The sequence below is a fragment of the Macaca mulatta genome, chromosome 18, assembly GCF_049350105.2.
Source record: "Macaca mulatta isolate MMU2019108-1 chromosome 18, T2T-MMU8v2.0, whole genome shotgun sequence".
NCBI classification, from domain to species: domain Eukaryota; kingdom Metazoa; phylum Chordata; class Mammalia; order Primates; family Cercopithecidae; genus Macaca; species Macaca mulatta.
The window spans coordinates 10,927,216-10,945,839 of record NC_133423.1 but is presented as its reverse complement, the minus strand read 5'-3'; the positions used below and the strand labels follow the sequence as shown (position 1 = coordinate 10,945,839).

Genomic DNA, 18,624 nt, shown 5'->3' with positions numbered 1-18,624 from the left:
TATATAATAAGGATAATGGTAATAATTTGTGATCATATACTGAGGTAATTAAGGTCTTATGAGTTACGTCACATCTTCACATGTTGGGTTTATTCTGAATTTTTGAGGCATAAAGTAAATAGAAGAGTACCTTATATGTATATATTTTCAAATATTTACTAAAGCCAAACTCCAGAGTGTTCAGGGAGACTCAACTAGTCATCTTATTGAGTTAAAGAAAAAAAAAAAAAAAGAAAGAGCAAGAAAAAAATAGGGTAAAATGAAAACTTTGAAAAGATGTGAAAAGATAGATTTTAACTAATGTGACTATAATTGTGTCATCAGAGTACACAGGTGGAGGAGTTGTAGAGTTTAGGCACAAATGTGTATCTTAGATATGGTTTAATGTTAGCTCTTTAATTTAAAAGCTGAATTTGAGAGGGTTAAATGGCATTTCACAAAGCTAGTTGGCAGTAGAATCCAGACTAAAACCAAGATTTCCTTGTAGGCATATTTAGTCCGTTCTCACACCGCTATGAAGAAGTATCCAAGACTGGGTAATTTAAGAAAAGAGGTTTACTTGACTCACAGTTCTTAACAGGCTTAACAGGAAACATAGCTGGGAGGCCTCTGGAAACTTACAATCATGGCAGAAGGGGAAATAAGCATGTGTTACTATGGTGGAGCAGGATAGAGAGGCATGGCAGTGTCAGCCTGTACTACCAGCTACTCAGGAGGCTGAGGTGGGCAGATCACTTGATCCCAGGAGTTCAAGGCTGCATTGAGCTATAATCATGCCTCTGTACTCCAGCCTGGGTGATAGAGCAAGACGTTGTCTCTATGAAAAAAAAAATTTACTGTAAATAAATCTATAACTTTTCCTTATTTTATCATTCATGTAAAGATTAGTGAAAATGTTCCTTCTATACTTAAACCCCATCTATTTCACTTTTCCCCAACAATTTTTGTACATACTTCCAGAGTTTAGTGTACGCACATGCAAAGATGCATATACATTCTTCCCATGCATTTTTTACATTGATATAAAATTGTATTTATTGTGTACAACCAGATATTTTGAAGTACACAAACATGCGGAATGATTAAATCTAGCTAGTTAACATAAGCATCACCCTCACATAGTGTCCATGGTGAGAACACTTATCCACCCTCTTTACATTTTTAAGTATACAATATATTTTTATTAACTATAGTCACTACCATTGAACAATAGATCTCTTGAACTTGTTCCTATTTAACTGAAATTTTGTCCCACACTTTTACACAAATATTAGCACACTCCACATATTACTTTCACCTGAAAAATAGTTACTTTTCGTAATTTTCATCGAGTTCTTTGAGCATTAAAAGTTCATGTGTGTAAACCCTGAAACAATGTAACTTATTCTTCACTGACTACTACTATTTATTACAACTACTACTGAAGTAGTTGAATTTCTAAAATATGTTGCTAGATGAAACAAGAGAAATTAATGTTTTGAGTTTTCATCTTGTTTTTGTCTTAATGATTTCTATTATTTTTAAAAAGTATTTTCACAGGCAGATTCATCTATCTTTTCTTCTGTGACTTTATTTGAATCCTTACTTGAAATCCCTTCTCCTTTGAGTTCATATAGAAATTCTTTGATATTTTCTTATGGTGCTTTTTTCCCCCATTTGCTTTCTCTGGAATTTCTATCAATGGAGGAAGAAACATGGATTCAAATTTTTTTCCCAAATGGCTACCATTCAACAGTTTGTTGAAGAGGTCAGCTTTCCCTAACTGATCTGAGACTCTACTTTGACCATATATTTAACTATTATATGAACTGGGTCTATTTCTTGACTTTCTGTACTGTTGCTTTACTGACTTTTCTGTACTGTTTTTCACAAACTGCTTGTCCATTTTGCCCAGTTTCTTAGATCAAAGTCTGACTCAGAGTAACCAATCTTTTCATAGCAGAAAAAAAAAAAAAAAAATTCTAGCATTGTTAAGTGACAATAAAGATTAAACTGTTAACAGAATAAAAGTGTTAATTGGTTTTAACTGCTCTGTGGAAAAACTGTGCTTTGAAGAATTTCATTATGTTCTATAATTAAACATTAAATTTTAAATACTGAACAGAAATACCACTGGGTTTTTAGGAACATGCTCCTTACTCTACCCCATTACTGAAAGTTTAAAATTTCTGTGTTCAAGGAGAGTATTTGGTTATTAAATATGTATACAATATTGTAAAACTTAGGGAGAATGAAATTATACAGCTGTGAAGATGGACAAAACTGCCAGATGTCAACTAATTCATCTGTAGCAAAATTTTATCTAGAGACCCACAAAAAATTATCTTAAAGTGTCTACACTTAAAGTAAAATGTCTCCATAATTTTTGACTTGGTAAATTTATTTCACACATCATGTGGGAAGAAAGAGTGGCATTTCAAAGTCACACCTTCATAGAGAGCCAAGTTTGAGAGTTAGACAAGAAAAAAGGGGCGTGGTCTAGTAGTTCAATGCTAGGAATTTTTTCTCCAGAAAATTCCTCCATGCACCATGTTAGGGCTGATTCTGCCCTTGAAAGCAACTAAGAACGATGAATAGTGGAACACCTCCTTTGGAGTTCAGTTTCCTTCATTTATATACATCCACATGATCCCTGGTTATTTTTTATTTACCAGAACATAACAGAGATAAGTCTGACAAGTACCGTTGTTTCAAGTGATTCTGGATGTGAGTGGCGAGACTGGATAAAGAGGATATTCTCTTAGATTCCATAGTGACAGACAGACATTTAGGGAAAAGACCAGGAATTTTACATTCCTACTACATAAAACATATTGACTCCTTAGCACATGCTGGCAGTGTCAGCTGGAAGGGTTCCCAAGGCCACCCTCCAAGCTTGATAATCCTCTAGAAGATTCACAAGACTCAGAAAAACACATTATGCTCACAGTTTGTATCACCACAGTGAGAAATAAGATTAAAATCAGCCAAGGGAAAAGTCACAAGGGATAAAAGACCAGGAGAGTCCAGGCAAAAGCTTCTAAGGCCCCTCCCAGTGGGGTTGCATGGGGACACCCTTAATTCTCCCAGCAATGACGTGTGACAACACATGCAGTGCCGTAAACCAGAGAAGTTCCCCTGAGCCTCGATGTCCAAGGTTTTTATTGGGGTCAGTCATGTAGGCATGCAGCACCCCCAGGACTGACTCAGCTACACAGGCTCCAGGCTGCAGCAGACTGAAAACAGGCATTCCTGCTGGGCTGTCCTTTGTTGGGATTAATGTATCTGGTCAAGTGGGTACAGCATGGCCCAAGGTCTCAGACTTACAGAAACAGGTAGAGTATTCCAAAGGTCCCAGAGATCATATCCCAGAAGCCAGCCATAGGCCCATCCTAAAAATAGGAATGAAGAATGTGCAGGGTTGGAATAACCAACTGGGGACTGCTACATTAACCCTTTACTGCCCACTATCACATACATTACTTCATTTAATTTTTTAAAAAACTGAAATTCTTGGTGATTTTATAGGTGAGAAGTTAATAGGTGAGAAGTAAAATAACTGGCTCAGATTAATCCGTAATTGTCCTCATAGCCCTATACTTCTCCCTGGTAGCACATATCACAGTAAGTTTGTGATTCTTGCTGGCCTTTCCCCACTACTCAAAAGCCTCAGAAGCAATAGGACATATATATTTTTCCCTCCTATTCAAGTCTCAGGCCCCAAATGGTGCCTAGATTATAGTAGCTACTTGAAAATTATATGATAAAATTTATATGACAGCCTAGAACATTGTGGTTGAAATTGGTGCCCTAGTCTTTTGAGTCCTATATTGTTATAATTTCCCTATCACAATATCAAACAAATTCTGGAAACAAGTGTGCCAGTTCTATTTACCTCTTAGAATTTTTGTGAGGCCCTAGAATATTCCTCAGAGCTGAAAGAAACCTTAGAGATTATCCAACACTATTTTAGATAAGAAAAAACATTCATTTTGTACAAAGTCATTGTTAGATATAAAGAGATTACATTTGCAACTGTCTACAGATATCAATAGAATTCTAGTTTGAAGTCATGATAAATATGTCATCCATATTTTCCCTGTTTCACAAAATAAATGCAATTGAGGAATGTGCATCTTGTCGGCAAGGGAGTTGGGGGTTGAAATGTAACTAACACCTCTGTTTTAGTTTTTCCCAAGTTAAGGAAATGATTCTTTGGGTTCATTTGCCCTTTTTGATACGTTTCTAATATTAGTTTTATATATCAGTCTTCAAAAAGCTGTGCAAATGCAGCTTCTAATGTGTCCTCCTGTGGGTCTCACGTGTCATCTCCCACTCCTCTTCAATGAAATGGTGGCCTGTGGAGAAGGTTCTGGAGTCATCATTATCAAATATAATGTGCATGTGAGTCACCTGGGGGTGTGTTAAATGCAGATTTAGATTTGACGGTCTGGACAAGCTCCCAGGGGGCAGATGCTACTGATCCGTGGACCATGCTTTGAGGAGCAAGTCAAATGCCATCTAAATTGTTTCCTCTTTCTCCTAATTATATTCTGTAGTATTGGCTTGTTACCACAAGACTGTTTAGACAGATATGAAACAGTCTATCTGTTCCCTAACAGCCCCAAAAGAACACATTTTAAACAAGGGAAACCTAGGGTATTAGTCCATTTTCATACTCCTAGGAAGAAATACCCAAGACTGGGTAATTTACAAAGGAAGGAGGTTTAATTGGCTTAGTTGCACATGGCTGTGGAGGCCTCAGGAAACTTACCATCATGGTGGAAGGTGAAAAGGAAGCAAGGACCTTCACATGGTGGCAGGCGAGAGAAGAGCAAAGGAGGAATTTCCAAACATTCTGATTCCAAAACCATCAGATCTTGTGAGAACTCAGTATCAGGAGAGCAGCATGGATGAAACCGCCCAATCACTTCCCTCCCCCTCCACATGTGAGGATTACAGGTCCCTCCCTGGACACATGGGAATTACAATTTGGGATGAGATTTGGGTGGGGACGCAGAGCCAAACCATATCACCTAGCCCATTTATTCCAACATGGCTGACAAAAATCATAAACTTGACCTTCACTGAAGAAACAGCATCTTCTACCTAAAGTTTCTTTGCTTTTTATGCTATTTGAAATGCCTTAGTTCATGATCAAAGGATGAAGTTTACAGTAGTTTTTACTTCAGAGACAAAAATCCCTCCTGTAAACAGGCAAGCTCCTGCGCGGGGCAGAGTTAAATCCCAGGAAGTGGACAAGCACTCAACCTTTACATCTTAATGACTGAGTGAAATAATCTGTGCCTCCATTATCTCATTTCCAAAGGCTAATAAGCACTGTTTTTCAGATGACTATGAAAAAGCTCAACCTCAAACAAGATGCACTCACTACTTATCAATGGTTTGTTGCTGATGCTCCTTACTCTGAATCAACAAAGGAAGCTCATTTGTTTCACTTTGTGAAAACTCTTCATTTTTTCCCCCAGACTTTCCATTTCACGCTGTGTGAATTTTATTAAGATCTCTTTCAGAGAAGCTAAGTGCTGGCTCTATAGGGCCCTAAGGGATCACAGTTGCAGCCTCTGTAATGTCGGGAGCCTCTTGAGACATTTCTATTGAAAACTCCTTGGAGAATCAGAGAAGAATCTAAAATCTTTTTGGTGCTCAAAGTTTTCCTCATGAATATTTTTATGTTATAACTTGAAAATTGCTTGATGTTGTAACCTGAAAGATCAACACAGAAATCCAGTTAATAGCCAATATCCAAATATTAGCATATTGATATTGGGTGGGTCTTTCTGAAAACTTTCTTAAAAGCTAGCTTAAAATATTATTTTCCATTTTAGAGTTAGCCTTTGTTAATAAAACTTACCTATAATCCTATTGAATAACAACTTGTTAGTGGAATTTTCCCAATGTTTTTAAAAAGTAATTCTAATTAGTTGAAAAAGAATTTGCATTCTGATTTTTCCCTGAATTGACATAAGAATTTTATTATATGCTCTCAGAAATGACAAAACTGCATAACAGTTTGTCCATAATAGTCTATATCATAATGGCAGATAAAAATACTGTAATTCATTTGTTTTTAATCTTTAAATATTGGAAAGCACCCACTGTCATTATCTAAATCATTTTGTTCCTTTACACTGTTGTGAATGCTTCCTTTTTAGACATCCAAATATACATGGATTTTTATTTTAAGTTGCATTTTCATGTACCATTTAAAGATACATTTTTTGGTTCGTTTGCTTATGGCTGAATCAGCCTCACTAACTCCTGTGGAGGTCAGGAGGAGGAGGCACAAGGGTAAGGGTTTTGTCTACGTGGAAAACTGTTACGTACTTGAACACATGGAGACCCATCTCTTTCCCTATCTCTGTTCTCACAGAATGTGTGACACAGGAGAAGGACTATTCACTTTTCAAACGAGGGAAGGAGAAATGATCTATCAGAAGGTCCATTCTGCAACATTGGCCATAGCTGAGCAACATGAAAGATTAATGCTAGAAATGGAGCAGAAGGCCCGGGTAAGGCCCCTTCCTTGGTAACCTATCAGCTTGAAAATGAATGTCACTGGGGTCTGATGTACACCATGTATGTGTGGGGCCATTCATGTCAGCGCCTGGGTGTTCACCCTGCCCTGATCCTGAGGGCTTACCCTACCTTCTCACCTAATATCCTACTCTATGTCACAGAAGAAGTTATTTGTGGACACCAAGTGTGAGCCCTGCACTTCTGGCATATACCTATGTAAGATCTGTTGCCTTGGATGTCAGAGTGGAGTGCATAATGAAATAAGAAGCAATGCTGCATGTCCCCACATACGGTTGGATCATCCGATTTAAATATGGGTTCAACATAACTAGGAAAATTAAGTTCTTACCAGAAAGGGTTCCACTTTTTTTTTAAAATCTTTATTTTTATCCTATATGCTCTAAAACTTCTAGCTTTTTCTGTATATGTAATAAAATGTTTGCAGAAGGAGTTTATGCTAGTTGACAACAGAATAATTTGTTTATCATCTCGTCCTGTAACTGTAGTCCAGTTTTAGGATCATGCTAAAAAATCATCTAGTAAAGAATCTAAAAGTAGTAAATTTTATTAATATGACAAGCTGAAAAATTATAAGCTTTATCACTAATTTGCTTGAAAAGCAAACAATGAAATGACTTGATTATAATCTTAAGAGCATTATTTTCTCTAGGATTTATGAAGATGCATCTGAGTTAATCTATAGAAGGACAGGTGGTATTTGGGAAGCATCTATAATTCTCTTTGTGAAACATCAATAAGTCTATTCTAATTTAAAGACAATGAAGTTTTTATATTACTATTTTAGTTTTATCTCCAAAATTCTATGAAATATTTAAGTATAAAATAAAAATTTTTAAAAGAAAACAGTAGCTTAAATGCTATTTTATTCTTAATGCACTTCTAAATTTTCTCAATCCTATATTTCTCTCTCCATCTGAGGTATGGTTAAAAAGAGCCCTCCTAACACCTCAGGAGGGCAAGGGCATCACAGGACATTGGACTGCCCATGGAAATGAAAGAGTAGCTTGAGCATTTGTAGGATGATTAAGATGAGACTGTGGGATTGACTGAAGAATCATCAATTAGAGAGGGCTAGTAAAACTTAAATCTTCTAGAAAGATTTGGGTAAACTTTAAACCATTGTAACAATTATCTAAATGTGATGCTTTTCTAGTGATTAAAATCAAGTGGAAAAATATATCAAATTTCAAATTATTTCAGAGTCATGCATATTGATCATCAGCCCATATTTTCAATCTGCTGGTGCTTGTTTTCAACAAAAATTAACCATGGGGTTAACCATGATGTCACTTGCTATTAGTTAACCTCTATACTTCTTTATAGTTGTTTTAAACAAGCAAAAGCTCAGAGTGATTTAAATTATATTTTAATGATGGGAATTCCAAGAACTCTTTCACATACTGTAATTATCTGCCATAAAGAAGAATACCCCATTGAGGCTCTGGGCTTGCATCCCACCACCACCACTTACTGGCTGTGTCATCTTGGGCAAGTTATTTAACTCTGGTTTTCCTTTATCTGTAACAAGGGCATGTAATTGTTCTACTCATTTGGTTGTTAGTTTCTGTGCATTCATCTATATAAAGTGCTTACAATCAGACCAAGCACATAGAAGTACCATGAAAGCATTCATTATGGATGAGGGTGATGTCCGACTGACATTGAATAACAAGAGTTGCTATTATGGCTACATAATATCCTTCACACTCTTTCAAGTATTTCTAACAATGTTGTGCCAAAATATTTGCTAAACAAAACTTAATTCACTTTTGTTGTTGATGTTGTATGTTTCTCATTGTCCTGTGCCACTGAGAAGCAAGTCAAAGGACTGGAGTCAAGTAATTGCTGTTAATGGCTCAGATGAGATAAGGGATCCAGTCACTGTAACCGCAGGCAGTCTAAAACTAGGGTGTACACCACAGACGTGGGTACCGACATCAGTGCTGAGACAGACAGAGAATGCAACACACATTTAAACAGCAGGCTCAGCAAGGCTCAACAGAGAAACTTTCTAGAAATTACAAAACCAGAGAATCCATCACTCAGCGCATACATGTCAATAGAGTGGTTTAATTCAGAAATAATTTCACAACTATGCTTTCCTCTGCAGGTTAACGCTAGTAAGAATTACTCTACGGCTAATTTGTCCTTCAGAGTAAACTGAACTAATCCTTTTCCAAGTGCAAGCTGCTTCAAGTTGATAAATGCCTCAATTTCCAAAATACTACAACCAAAAGCAAAGTTTTCCAGTTCTCCCAGATACTTTTTTTATTTTTTAATATAGATACCACCTCACCATGCACAAAACTTTTCTTTGTTGCTGTTTTTTTGAGACAGAGTCTCGCTCTGTCACCCAGGCCGGAGTGCAGTGGTGTGAACACAACTCACTGCCAGCCTCAACCTCCTGGGCTGAAGTGATCCTCTGGCCTCAGCCCCCGACTAGCTGGTACCACAGGCCTGCACCACTATTCCCAATTTTTTTTTTTTTAAATAGAGATGAGGTCTTACTATGTTGCCCAGGCTGGTGTTGAACTCCTGGGTTCAAGCGATCCAACTTCCTTGGCTTCCCAATGTTTAGGAATACAGGTGTACCATGCGTGGTCACGGAAAATTTTTTTAAAAACTTCCAACAAGTATGAAAGAATGTTTAAATACTCTAATTCTTCATTTGCTATTTAAAATAACAAAATTGTTACTCGAAAGTTGGATAAACAAACTCAAATGAGAAATAATGTCTCAACAACCGTTTCTTACTATAAGAGTTTTAAGATACATGGGAGAATTAAGCTACGGTAATACATATTAAACTGGAACTATTTGAGGAATGTGTTTCAAATATTTGAGAAAATGATTAAAGCTAGATATTTGAACGAATATGTTCATCTCTAGAAATGTTTGTTTCACAGAGATCATTCTTGTTCTTAGAGCTAGCAGAGTTCTTTGGATTCCATTGCCAAAAGTATCTGTAGCTGGTTTGATGTGCATGTGCAACATTATCAAAGAAAGTTTTGACATTCTTTGTGATAGAAGCCATTCATCAGAAACGGTATCACAAATGCATCCATGTGACTTAGGCTGTTAAGGTTGAGTACAGGCTGAAATCATGGACAAGGCCCCAACTGGAAATAATTTTAGATTTTCACGGACCTGTTTTACACACACACACAGACACACACACACACACACACTAAATGAAAAGTGCTCTCTTTTAAAATGTGCCTTTTATGTTTAAAGCAATTATAAAATGCTCACATGTAAAGAGCAGTTGAGAATGAGAAAATTTTTTTCTGCTATATCAAAAATAAGTAAGCAAAAAGAAGTGTGTTAGTGGGGGGGATTGTCAATCATTTCCAATCTTCTAACGTTGCAAGTAATTTAAGAACATTTGTATACAAACACCCTCACAAAATGAGAATTTCAGTGTCTAAAAAAACAGCATTTAGGATGCTCCTGGTGCACAGTCCCCATCTCCTGGCCTGCCAGGAAAGCTCTGGACACAGTGTAAGGACAAATAGCACGGGTGCCGTTGAAATGCCAGGAAGATCAAGACTTTGTCTAATGCTTTAAAAAACATCATCAGTGGGACTTGCCAAATGGGCTGCCCTCCAGAGCTGTCAATTCTGTGATTTTCCTAAGCTCTGGTGAACAGAAAAAGAAAACATTGGGAGGCCAAGGTGGGCGGGTCACTTGAGGTCAGGAGTTCGAGACCAGCCTGGCCAACATGGTGAAACCCCGCCTCTACTAAAAATACAGTAATTAGCTGGGTGTGGTGGCGGGTGCCTGTAATCCGGAGGCTGAGGCAAGAGAATTGCTTGAACCCAGGAGGTGGAGGTTGCAGTGAGCCGAGATAACGCCATTGCCTTCCATCCTGGGCAACTCCGTCTCAAAAATAAAAAGAATAACTGCAAGTTATTATTCAGTGTTCTAATTCATGATTTTATCACTCAATATTATCAATATTAATCTTAAGATTAGAGCTTTAATGATTGCTGACAGCGATCAGCTTTCTGCCAGGAAATACACCACTTGCCTATTTGTGAAATTTTTTTTACTGATAGTCATGGATTGTGACGAAACAGCACAAGCTGAATTAGAACAAATTATTATGGCCGATAATGAAAATGTGAAAATGGATCTGTGATCCCAGTTAATCAATTCACTCACTATTGTTCAGTTTCAGAACACTAAAGAAAATTTAGTCTAAACAACGAAAAAACCTCACATGGCCAGGTGGGGTGGCTCACGCCTGCAATCCCTGCACTTTGGGAGGCCAAGGTAGACAGATCACTTGAGGTCAGGGGTTCAAGACCAGCCTGGCCAACATGGTGAAACCCGTCTCTACTAAAAATACAAAAAGTTAGCTGGGCGTGATGATGGGCACTTGTAATCCCAGCTACTCAGGAAGCTGAGACAACAGAATCACTTGAACCTGGGAGGCAGAGGTTGTGGTGAGCAGAGATGGTACCATTGTACTCCAGCCTGGGCAACAATAGCGAAACTCCATCTTAAAAAAAAAAAAAAAAAAAAAAAACCAACCCACACATATACACGCCCAAGAAGAAACCTGTATTTCTGCATAAGGACACCAAGGAGGTAGAGATAGTGAGAAAGCAGTGTGTAATTTGTCTAATCAGTGGTGCTCTTGCATGATATCAGTAAAAACTAGACTAGCATTCTTTTAAATTTATTGTTTCCTTAAAATTTGATACTTTAGATGTCACTTCAGAAAATACTTTCATGCATGAATATATGTATAAGTTTGTACTTCTCAAATGTAATCAAATAGATCAGAGTTGATTCTGTATACGAAAAATCATTGCCTAACACAAAAGACTGCAATTTCTGTGTTAAATACAATTTTCTTTTTTTTGCATTGCTGGAACCGAACAATATAAAGAAAGCTGCACAAGGATAGTTTTCTTAAATGAAAGTAACAGATTTCAAAGGCTCATCAAAATGACCCAACATACAGACATTATAACATACATACAACCCAATGACTCAGATTATCTTTTCTTTGAAACTAATGCTATAAAATAGAAGTATTTTTTAAATGTAGGCCACTAAAATCTAAGTTGATATAAGCATTGCCTGGGAAGATAATGAAGGCCACATCCAGTGAATGTGAGCAGAAGTGTCAGTTCCTGGGATATGTTCACTGAACGCAAACACAGTTTGTAGAAGGAACACAGTAGGATTTAGGAGGTTGTATTCCAGGGAAAGACTGCAACAGAGCTATGTGACCTTGGGCAAGTCACATTTTCTGTGCTTCAGTTACTTGTACTTAAAGGTGCCGAGTGAGGCACAATGATATCATAATATGTACTTCAGTGTTAGACCACCTCCTCGTCTTTAGTAAAAGCTCAGTAATGAGCCAATTCATAAAATGGCTAGCAAGAAACAGTTTTTCCCACTTAAAGCTAAACTGTTTTAACCATCACTAAAAATTCATCCCAGCTTTCAGTACGTGCAGATACTGGAAATTAATTTTATGAACTTAACGATAGCCTCTATACATTTACATTTTTTTAAATTTAAAAACCCAAAATTTGATTTTAAATCACTAAGAAATTTAACATTTTGTGTATTTATCATATTCATTATATTCAAAGAGCAGCTCTGTAAATGTCTACTTGCAAATAGAAAGAGATAATAGAGATTAAAAATATACATGTTAAATGCATTACTGATTGCAGACGGAAATGGTTTTGAAAGTGAATGACAGTTTCTGCTGTTATTCCCAAACTCAGTTTATTTTCAGACTTCCTGAAAGTATTTTGGTCCATACATGGTTTTATTTGTTTAATATTTATTCATTTATTTAGAGACAGTCTCTCACTCGTTGCCCAAGGTGGAGTGCAGTGACATGATCTTGGCTCACTGCAACCTCTACCTCCTGGTTTCAAGCGAATCTTGTGCCTCAGCCTCCACAGTAGCTGGAATTACAGGCACATGCCACCACGCCCGGCTATGTTTTTGTATTTTAGTAGAGAGCGTTTTGCCACGTTTCCCAGGCTGGTCTCGAACTCCTGAGCTCAGGCAATCTACCCGGTTCGGCCTCCCAAGGTGCTAGGATTACAGGCATGAGCCACCACACTTGGCCAATACATGATTTGAAATATACAATAACACCCATTTTTTCAGAGGTGTAATGAAAATATCCTACAAAGTTCAATTAAATGACATCTAGCAACTTTAATTCAATGACCATGTAAATATTGCCTTTTATTTGTCATTCTGGTACAGACTTAGCAGTTATCTAATTCCTTTCCATTTATTTTAAATAAAATGGAAGATTAAGTGTGAGGTGTCCCTTGTTGAAAATTAAACCAAGTCTGTAAGAAGCCCATTGCCCATAAGCCTTCAAACTTCAGAGGACTGTTTTAACGAGTACAGAGTGCCAAGCATGGCTGGCTTAAGGTGTCTGGCATCTCTATTCACATACGGTTTTCAGAGGTTTCAGGAATCCTTTTCCAAGAATAAAGCTCAATGTTCAACTGAAAGAGCACTTGTATGCAGCATTTTCTGATTAAACAGTAAAACATTTCTTTTCACAATTGACATACATTTCACATGTCACTTCATGTATTTTCTGGCCACTTGTACCTTTGCAATATTTCTTATTCACGTTTTTTCACCCAGTCCCTCTTGTGTCAGTCATACCAGAGAATGTGCTGGCATATGTACCCTAGAGGCATTTCTTAACTCTCTTCATCAGAGAAAGCTATGGCTATCCCTTCCCAGCTTACAATGCACACACACACACACACACACACACACAGAATGCACACATGCGTACACACATGGACCACATTCTGCTATTGTCTCACTTGTCTCTCATCTGTTCCACTTTTCCCCATCTGCTGGTATTATTCAGCTATTCCTCATATTCATTTGTGGGGTTGTATTTTTATTTGGTAATTAGGCTTAGATCAAAATATGTCTGAATTGTCATTAATACCTCAGTTTGGACAAAATTTTGTGTCTTGACCACATATACACATGTAGACCCCTCTGGTCTATGCCACTTCTTCCATGCAGGAGTAGAAATTCCAATGCAGCAATCTTTACCAAGCACTTAACATGTGACACACACTATGCTTTTCACTCCCCCTAAGTACATCTTATAACAATATTTATAACACTTTAGGTTACACATTGACTCCAGTTTAGAGATAAGGAAAAACTGAATCTTAAAAAAAATATATGTATGTGCCTTCCTGAGGTCCAATTAGGAGGCAGCCGTGGAGTTGATATCTGATAACAGGTTGGTGGAAAGCAAAGCTCATGTTAACTACCTTCTGATTCTGCCATGCATACTGTGGTGTTCTGTCTTGAACATGAGAAACAGGCACTCGCATTCCTGCTCTGGCTTTGTGAAATTTACCCAAATTGGTGTAATTCTCATTCTTATCTGTATCCTGGAGGAGAGAGATCCAGTAATTTTACAGTGAGAGTCATGGGGAAGAGGGAAGAATATCAGGATTCTGAAACCTCAGAGCCACTCAACTAGCTATGTCACCATGAACAAATTATATTATCCCTCTGCACCTCATTGTCCTTGTCTGTCAAGTTCAGATGGCATATTTGTTGACAATTTATGTGAATATTCAGTGGTATAACATGAGACCAATTTGCACATTGGCTAGGCACAGAGAATGGCTCATAAATGTCAATGTATAAATGCTGAATTTCTTCTCTCAGTTGTATATAGATTTGTCTCAACTGCTAATCCAGTTTTTAAATTTTTAGGCAATCACTAGAGATAAAGAGCAAAAGGAAGGTCAGTTAGCATTTTTTTATACAAATGAATTTTATGTAAGTGAACACAAATTAGCATCAATGTTCACAGGGGGAAACAAAGCCTCAAATCAACAAAGGAAAAAATTTCGAAGACAGTAAGATTACCTAGGTTGTATTTTTGGTAAAAGCATGAAGAGGTGTGGGTTGTCAATACCTTCATAAAATTCCCAACATCTGTCAGCCCACCTTCCTGGTAACTTAGGTCTTCTCAAAGGATAAGGATGGAATGTCCACATTGTAATTTATTAGGGAGGAAGCTTTTTCTAGAAGATATCAGCATCAAAGTCTAAAGAGCAATGGACTCAGAGTCTAGAGAACTGTTTTCTATTGGAAGCTCTGTAGTTGAGATTTCCCCTTGAACAAATTCTTGAATTTTTCTGCATATTGATTTCCCATCTGTAAGAACATTGGTGGTTTTCTAAGAAGGATTTTAAACCTTGAATTGCATGACTTGTCCACATAGTTACTTGAAGCTTCCTCACTCCGTAGCAGTCTTACATGTATGCAGCCCTACATGGTGACTCAGAAGTAGTGAGAGGAAGAGAAGCTGTCATAAGGGTCTTAGAAGTCTTGTCCACAGCAGACATAATGTCACACCTACCATATGTTATACTAGTCAAATCAATCACCAAGAAGCCCAGATTAAAGGGAGGGAACAATCTTATATGCAAAGACACACAGACTCAAAAGTGGAGGAAAATTTACCAAGCAAATTGAAAACAGAAAAAAATGGGTTGCAATCCTAGTTTCTCACAAAACAGACTTTAAACCAACAAAGCTCAAAAAAGACAAAAAAGGGCATTACATGATGGTAAAGAGGTCAATTTAACAAGAGCTAACTGTTCTAAATATGTATACACCCAATACAGGAGCACCCAGATTCATAAAACCAGTTCTTAGAGACCCATAAAGAGACATAGATTCCCACACAATAGTGGGAGAATTTAACACCCCACTGTCAATATTAGACAGATCGAGACAGAAACTTATTCAGGACTTGAACTCAGCTCTGGATCAAGTGGACCTGATAGACCCACTCCCAAAACAACAGAATATGCATTCTTCTCGGCACCATATGGCACTTACTCTAAAATTTTTCCCATAATTGGAAGTAAATCACTCAGCAGATGCAAAATAACTGAAATGATAACAGTATCTCAGACCACAGTACGATCAAATTAGAACTCAAGATTAAGAAACTCACTCAAAACCACACAACTACATGGAAATTGAACAACCTGCTTCCGAATGATTTCTGGGTAAGTAATGAAATTAAGGCAGAAATCAAACAGATGCTAGCAAGGTTGTGGAGTAATAGGAACACTTTTACACTGTTGGTGGAAATGTAAATTAGTTCAACCATTGTGGAAGATGGTGTGGCAATTCCTCAAAGATCTAGAACCAGAAATATCATTTGACCAGTCATCCCATTACTGGGTGTATACTCAAAGAAATAGAAATCATTCTGTTACAAAGATACGTGCATGCATATGTTCACTGAAGCACTGTTCACAATAGCCAAGACATGGAATCAACCCAAATGCCCACCAATGATAAACTGGATAAAGAAAATGTGGTATGTACATACCATGAAATACTATGCAGCCATAAAAAGAAATGAGATTATGTCCTTTTCATGGGACGTGGGATGAGCTGGAAGCCATTATCCCCAGCAAACTAATGCAAGAACGGAAAACCAAATACCACATGTTCTCATTGTTCAGTTCCCGCTTGCAAGTGAGAACACATGGACACAGGGAGGGGAACACCACACACTGGGGCCTGTTGGGGGTTGAGGTGGGGAGAGGGAGAGCATTAGGAAAATTAGCTACGCTTAATACCTAGGTGATGGGTTGATAGGTGCAGCAAACCACCATGGCACATTTACCTATATAACAAACCTGCACATCCTGCACGTGTACCCCAGAACTTGAAAATTAAAAAAAGGAACATAGGCAATTTCTAAATGTCAGCTTTTAAATGAATTTGCAGTCATCTTCAATCTTTCACAAAATGCAATATTTAATACTATTTATGATGCAAGATTATGAGGAAAGACATTATACAGAATCTCTTGATGGTGAAAAAAGGACAAAAGCATAGAACAGAGTCATGATTCCAGTTTTGCTTTCACAGAATATATGGTCTTAGGAATGTCGATTATCTCAAAGCTTCAGCATCCTCTCATTTTAAAGAGGGACATTTCATCCTTTTCCTATCTTACAGGAATTTTATGAAGATTTAAGTAGATAAAAATTAAGGAGTTGGCCAGGCACGGTGGCTCACACCTGTAATCCCAGCACTTTGGGAGGCCAAGGCAGGTAGGGTAGATCATGAGGTCAAGAGATCGAGACACCATCCTGGTCAACATGGTGAAACCCTGTCTCTTCTAAAAATAAAAAAAAAAATTTGTTTTAAATTAGTTACGTGTGATGGTGCGTGCCTGTAGTCAAGCTACCTGGGAGGCTGAGGCAGGAGAATCACTTGCACCCGGGAGGCAGAGGTTGCAGTGAGCCACCAAGATTGTGCCACTGCACTCCTGCCTGGCAACAGAGTGAGACTCCATCTGGGAAAAAAAAAAAGTTCTGGGTCAAATACCAGATACAATGACTAAAGGGATATAAAAGAAAATGTAGAATACTTGAATTTGGCCAAAAATGAGGAAAAGGCATTATATAGATAATATGTATGTGTTAAAAATGTTCAATTTCTACTAGACCAAGTGCAGATGAAACAAAAATATTAATGGATGAACAACAGTTTCTTGAAAGTCCAGACTTCCTAGGAGAAAATACAGGAGATTCTTACTCATTTGGAAGGGTAGTGGCTAGAAGATCGAGGTGAGGTTGAATGTTAGGCCTGGGCAGAACGTTTAAAGGAGAGTTTAATAAAATAGCTAAGGAAGGGGACAGTAAGTTATAGAACCGTAAAACTGAAAGCTTTGTGAATTAAACACCATTGTCATGTATAAAATAGTACTTAAAAAATGGGCAAGGAACATGAGTAGACATTTTTCAAAAGACAAAAATGGCTACAAAGGTTCATAAAAAATGCTGTACATTGCTATTAGGGGAATGCAAGTAAAACCACAATGAGATTTTCACACATGTCAGAATGGCTATTTATAAAAAGATGAAAGGTAACAAGTGCTGGTGAGGACATGGAGAAAAGGAGACCGGGACCCCTGAACACTGTTGCTGGAAATGCAAAGTACAACCATCGTGGAAAACAGCATGGAGGTTCCTCAGACATTTAAAAATAAAACTACCCCATAGGCCAGCGATTCTACTTCTAGGTATTTACCCAAATGATTTGAATCAGTTCAAAGAGATTCAGTTCTCCTGTATTCACTGCAGCATGTTACACAATAGTCAGTTTATGGAATCAACATAAGTGTTTATCAACAGATGAATGGATTAAGAAATGTGGAATACATACACAGTGGAATATTGAGCCTTAAAAAGAAAAACTCATTTTGCAGCAACATAGCCTTAAAAAAAGAAAACGGTCATTTGCAGCAACATAGATGGAATTGGAGAACATTATGCTAAGTTAAACAAGCCAGGCACGAAAAGACAAATACCACATGTTCTCACCTATAAAATCAAATCTAAAGCAATCAACTCATAAAAGTAGAAAGTAGAGATGTGGCTACAAAGGCTAGGGACTTGGGGTCAACAGGGAGATGACGGTCAAAGGGTAATAGGCAGGAGTATGTTTTATTTTGAGGGTTCTGTTGTGGCAAATACAGTTAGTAATGCTGTATTGTACATTTCAAAATTGCTAAATTTCAAATGTTATCACAAAAAAGTATTTGAATTAATGGTTATGTTAGATTGATTTCACTTGTATTCATAAATCATATCGTGTGCCCCACAAATATATATTATAAATTGTCAATTTATAGTACAGTTAAAAAGTACTTAAGGATACAAGAAGAAATGGGCAGAAACATGCTAGTCATTTGAAATTAACACTTTCATGTTGATACAGATTAAAAATTAAATATATGGAGCAGGAAATGCAGAGCGAATAGTGTTTACTATGTGTATATTTGAGTGTGTGTAGTAGAGAGATTCCATATCAATGTATCTTTTCATGTACCTATAAGATGTACAGAAATTGGCCATATAGTTAAAAATGAAAACTGAATTTTAATATATGGAAACTACTCAGTGCATGTTCTGATTAAAAATTAAAAAATTTGCACAAACGGCCCAGTGCAGTGGCTCACACCTCTAATGGCAGTGCTTTGGGAGACTGAGGTGGGAGAATTGAGAC

The 18,624-nt window shown here is 37.4% G+C and overlaps 1 protein-coding gene across 1 annotated transcript in view; it reads left to right on the top strand.

Annotated features, from left to right (window-relative positions):
* DOK6 (docking protein 6) overlaps window positions 1–18,624 on the top strand; it is a 435,381-nt gene that overhangs the window by 325,700 nt on the left and 91,057 nt on the right. Inside the window, 1 exon segment of the mRNA NM_001266038.1 lies at window positions 6,374–6,512. Within this exon segment, the coding sequence (NP_001252967.1) occupies window positions 6,374–6,512 (139 nt within the window).